The sequence below is a fragment of the Myotis davidii genome, unplaced genomic scaffold, assembly GCF_000327345.1.
Source record: "Myotis davidii unplaced genomic scaffold, ASM32734v1 scaffold447, whole genome shotgun sequence".
Classification (NCBI taxonomy): Eukaryota; Metazoa; Chordata; class Mammalia; order Chiroptera; family Vespertilionidae; genus Myotis; species Myotis davidii.
Genome location: NW_006297827.1, coordinates 130,454 through 136,281, shown reverse-complemented (window position 1 = coordinate 136,281; position 5,828 = coordinate 130,454). Strand labels below are relative to the sequence as shown.

The window sequence follows — 5,828 nt, the reverse complement described above, 5'->3', positions numbered from 1 at the left end:
TGGGGGGGGGCGGGGAAAGGAGTACCTATGTAATACTTTTAGCAATAATGATTCCTTTTTAAATGCCCAACTGGAAGGGGAAATTATAAATAAATTATGGACCAACTAAAATATGGAATATTATGCAAGCATTACATTTTATATCTTCAGAGCCTTTTTAATGAGAAAGAGATGTGTTCAAGAGATTATACTTTATAAAATATTTTCTTACACATATTATTTAATTACTACTAAAGTTAAATATTACTAATTGCCACTATTAAGTAGTCCTAAATAATAGCATGTATGTAACAGAAAACTAAATAAAACAGAAAAATAAATTTTTTTTTTAAAAAAAGAGATTATACTTTTTATTAAGAACAAAAAAAACTATATGTGGTATGATTTCAATTTCTTCTGATGGAGAATATATATATATATATATTGCTAATATGCAAAGTGTCCCCTCAGGAGTTTGACCAGAGACCTGGAGTTCTATTGCTTGCTATGACATCTCCTGACCACCAGGGGGCAGCACAGAATGCAGGAAGGCCCCAGCAGGCAGCAGGCAGCTGGCAGCAGCCAGTGAAGGAAAGCCTGATTGGCCCTGAACACCGGCCAGGCCTAGGGACCCTACCTGTGCATGAATTTTATGCACCAGTCCGCTAGTTATATATGTGCATAGAAAAAATATATATGTGCTTTGTAAAAATACACATAGATTTTAAGAAATAAAAGAAAATTAAGCAATGGAATGATGAACATTGGTCTCAGGTTATAAGTCCCTGATTGAGAAGGGGTGCAGAGGATGGGATGGGGTGAAAGTAACCATATAGTTACATAGAGGTAATTGTCAAGGATATGGCTTTTATTTGGGGAAGTGGCTTCATGGATTCTTATCACCTAATCAAAAATAAAATGAATATAACATCATGAAAAAAAAGAAAATGTAGTACATATATTCAATGGAATTTTACTCAGCCATAAAAAGACACAATGAAATCTTACAATTTACAATACCATGCATGGACCTAAGGGGTATTATGCTAAGTGAAATAAGTCAGACAGAGAAATAAATCAAATACCATATGATTTCACCCAGCTGGGGTGGCTCAGTGGTTGAGCATCGACCTATGAACCAGGCGGTCACAATTCAATCTCAATCAGGGCATATGCCTGGGTTGCAGGCTCAATCCCCAGTGTGAAGTATGCAGGAGGCAATGATCAATGATTCTCTTATCATTTATGATTCTATCTCACTCACCCTCTCCTGTCCTCTCTCTCTAAAATTCAATAGAAGCATACTTTTTAAAAATAAAAATAAATAAATAAAAATACCATATGATTTTACTTACATGTGGAATCTAAAAAACAAAACAAATGAACAAACATAACAGAAACAAACTCAGATATGAGAACAAATTGAGGATTGCCAGATGAGAGGTGGGCTGAATGAAAAAGACGAAGGGATTAAGAAGTTCAAATTGGCAGTTACAAAACAGTCAGAGGGATGTAAAGTACAGCCTAGGAAATATAGTCAATGACATTATAATAACTATGTATGGTGCCAGGTGGGTACTGGAAATATTGGGGAATCACTTAATAAAGCATATGATTGTCTAACCACTATACTGTGCACCTGAAACTAATACAAAATAATATTGAATGTCAACTGAAATTGAAATAAAAATTTTAAATATACAGGCTATCAATAATGCTTGGTACCAAGTCAGTCATTTCAGGTCCAGGAAAACAACTACTTTCTGTGTTGGGACAGTTTTTTAAAATGATCCAGAAGCAAAAGTTAAGCCCTGCTGCTGTGGCCTCTGCATCATGCATGACTGGATGGGTTTCCTAGCTGCTCTCCCATCTTCTTAACTGCATTTTATCTGTGAAAATGCTGAAATGTTTGCCTAATGCTCTTCTCCTTGTTACCCGAAGTATGTGCAATATGCTAAAAGCATAGCTCCTACTTTTGCTCCTTCTAAAAACAGTACTAAAGTAGGGTTGGGGGCACATCTCCTTTGAAGTTAATTTACTCTTAATGGTGTCTTTACTACAGATTTTTAGAAATAGATCATTTATTAAGTGTACCCCAATCAAGTTGTAAAAAACATAATATTACCCACCACACCATACAAAAGTATGTAATCAGTCTACCTATGATATAATATACATGACGGTGAAAACAGTATGCTTTCACTACTTTTCTCATCATGTCACCAAATGTTTGGTACCAAAGGACATGAGGGCTTGAGAGTTCATAATGCAAATATTATTTCTAAGTCATGACTAGTTGAATGTGTGAAGGTGTGAGTAAATTTGGACATAAAAAACTAGCTTATGGTATGATTGCAGGGTGAGAGTATGGACAACTTTAACTGGGGAGTACGCAGACGATCTCTGGACAGCCTAGACAAGTGTGACATGCAGCTTCTGGAGGAGCACCAGCTTTCAGGAAGTTCTCCCAGCCTAAATAAAATGAACCATGAGGACTCTGATGAATCATCTGAGGAGGAGGACCTGACCACCAGCCAAATCCTAGAGCACTCAGACCTCGTAAGTAAAGCTCTCCCACTGTAGGAACTGGCAGACTTGTTTTTGGAACTAAAGCAGTAGCACAGTTTCCAGTTGCAGTTAAAGAAACTTACAGAGCTGCTAAACTAAAATGTGAACCATCATGTGGTGTCAAACTGAATCTCAATGGCCTCTTCTTTGTAAGTTGTACATGGAAGCAAATGCTGGGGTATTTGTTTTGCTATTAACAATCTCTGGATGCCATCAGATCTGTTAGGGCCTAGCTTTTCCCCAAAGAGCTTGCATTATGCTGAAACCTTTTAAAAATTCCTCAAATATCTGAAGTTTTAGGAACTATGACAGACAGACATTTTGACGTGGTTATCTGTAGATGTGGGTATTTGTGTGTTAAGAGTGCTGTGCCATCACACCAGGTCACCAGCTCCCATTTTTAAGTTCCAATAACAGTGAACTATGTACATGAAACAGGACCTATCAACCAACAACTAGCTCATACAATGGTCTGCACTCTTATGGAAAGAAGAATTAGAGCTTTTGTGGAAACATCACACTGTATTTTTCTTTCCTTTGCTTTGTCAACAGATCATGAATCTCTCCCCTTCTGAGGAGGTCAACCCTGTGGAATCGCTCACTTCAGCCTGTGACATGACCCCCGCTGACTCTCATTCCTTTAGCACTAGAATGGCTAGCTTTGACTCTTCTTTGCCTGATATGAATAGTCTTCAGATTTCTGAGGGTTCCAAGGTGAAGAGATTTTGGCAATTATGATTGTAATTTTCTTAAATGAAAAGTCCTTCCAATTTTCTGAGAATTCTTACAGGTTGCATGTAGAGGATCTACCTTCATCTTTTTCTTCCTTCCTTTTTTATGTAATTGAGTTTGTGCACCTAAGCCTATGTTTTAAGTTGTTTTACCCTCATAACTTGAGCAGCCACTTCTTACTGGTTGAAAGAGATTTGATAAGAGGTCTTCTAGAAATGAAACATTTTCCATTCAGCATGAACACAGCTGATTAATTACTGGCAGAACAAACTGGTATATGTCTGAGATCACTGTGACTGGGAAACTGCTGTTTTTTGTCATGACTTTTATAAAACAATATGCTGTTGAAGTGTGGGTGTGTGCATGTATTGGAGGAAATTTTTTCTTATGTAGGAACCAATTATACAATTTGTACATTGATTCAAGCCCCGCCTTTTGGCATACTGTCAGAATTTTCAGTGTTATGAACAAAACAGATTCACCCAAACAGCCCTAGCCAGGCTCTCTGAGGAGAAATGTAAGTAATGAATACCATTTTCTTACTTAAATGGTCAGCTTAAAAGAAAAACCTAACAATGTATATTTAATTTAAAGCTTATTTATCAAAATTTCCAAAAAATATCCTCTTTGTAAAACTGTTAATTCCCACATTGTGTTCATATATAGGGTGTCCCCAAAAATGTACACACACTTTGAATAATTATAAAGGCATTTTTATTAAAATACATGTCATTTTCAAATTGACCTATCAGCTGTTAAAGTGTGTGTATATATATTTGTGGGACATTCTGTATGTGCTCTTCAGATTAGAATTTTGTTTTCTCATATTAGACATACCAAAATAACCTATTCCTGTTAAGATAAAGTTGTCTTTATCTTGATATTGGTCATAATAATATGTTTGAAAGAGAAAATAAAATAAGAAAAAATTTATAAAAGTATATTCTTTCTAATACTTCTAATGGAAAAAAGTCATAATGTGGGGAAATGTAATATTCTGTATTCTTGTATTGTTCACTAAAAATAGATCTGAGATCTAGGAAAATCTCACATACTTTAAACCAAGAACAACCAACCAAATTGTATAACCTGAAAATATTGAAGCTTAAAGAAAAATTATTTCTAAGATTGCCCCATTGCAAAGGGACTATGATCAAGGATTCTTAGAGTTAGTAGAGCCCTTTTTTAGCCAAAAAGGGGGCCAGAAAGGAAATTTATCTGACATTAAAACTCCAGAATCCTAAAATTAAGAAATTAAATTTCATGGAAAGGACATCACAAAATAAGTGTGAAGTTATTAGCACTTGATATTTCTCACTCTTGGAATAGGTATTTATCTATTTTTAATGCTAAGTTATATAAATTGCTCATGAAAAGCATTATCTAAATAATATTTTATGAAAACACAGGTATCATCTAATTCTATCAAGGTAAGATTGAGTTTAATTTCTGGAAAGCTATCTCTGTTTAACATAATCTGGTTTCTGCTAGGTTTTATATACCTATGATGTTACAAAGAGAAAACAAAAGATATTTTTATAAGAACTCAGGTTTCCCCTAATAGATTAAGTTTATGTACACTAATAACCCAGATCAGTCACCCATTGCCAGTCTCATTGGCACCACTCCAGTTTTAAAAAGCAGCAAGAAACAGATATGGATAAGCCTCCAAAATCCAGTATTTATGAGCAATTCTTTTAAAGACATGAGACATGCTAATTCCCTAACACATCTTTAAACACCCCTTTTAATTTCCCTATTAATCCTCAATTTAAAATACTAAATTGGTGGCAAAATGTCTATGATAATGCTCTAATTTATAGACATTTCTATTTTGCCCTGATTTTGTGTTTGTTTTAAGGAAATGATTCACTGAAGCATGTATGTGTAATTTCTCTTCTCTTCTAGTCTGTAACACAGTTGTCTTCCTTCCTCTCATAAAGAAAAATCAGTCCTATGGCTTTTTTTCCATTTTACTTGTTATGACTTCTTCCTGCCCCTCCCTGATCCCAGTTCTACCTGCCCTGCAATCCTTTAATTTTGCCGCTCATTCTACGTTTTATAGTAATGGGGAAACAGCCCTTCATACATCAGTGGATCTCAAAGGGTTTTCAGTGTGGAAGGTCTGTCAGTGTGGCAGCTCAGTGAGACTTAATTGCCTCATTAAATGTGGAGGTCAGAACAGAGGTACTGTGGTCTTTCCAATTTTAACCTCTGTATTCCATAATCATAGTCAAATATGGTAACCTCCCAAGAGCCTCTTTGAGAACCATTGTGAAGAAGAATGAAAAGTAAAAAAGAACAATACTTCAGATAGATCCTGAGTCTGCTTATAGAAATTGATGACATTATAACTAGAAAACAAATGCCCCCAACTTCTGTCACTGTCAGGATTTCAGCTCTTTTCCTTCAGTTGAACAGACTTTCCCATATATTTTTATATATTGGGGGGGTCTTTTCTCTCTTCATTTTCCAGGCTGAAGCTGTACAGGAGGAGGAGGAGACCACCATACATGAAGATGATCTTTCTACTTCCATCTGAACTCCCA

General features: G+C 35.7%; 1 protein-coding gene across 1 annotated transcript in view; it reads left to right on the top strand.

Annotated features, from left to right (window-relative positions):
• The window catches only part of FRY (FRY microtubule binding protein), a 409,004-nt gene that overhangs the window by 340,738 nt on the left and 62,438 nt on the right, over positions 1 to 5,828 (top strand). The window contains exons 52-54 of the mRNA XM_015570438.1: positions 2,338 to 2,538; positions 3,100 to 3,261; positions 5,756 to 5,816. Of these exons, the coding sequence (XP_015425924.1) occupies positions 2,338 to 2,538; positions 3,100 to 3,261; positions 5,756 to 5,816 (424 nt within the window). The remainder of the gene's footprint in view (positions 1 to 2,337; positions 2,539 to 3,099; positions 3,262 to 5,755; positions 5,817 to 5,828) is intronic.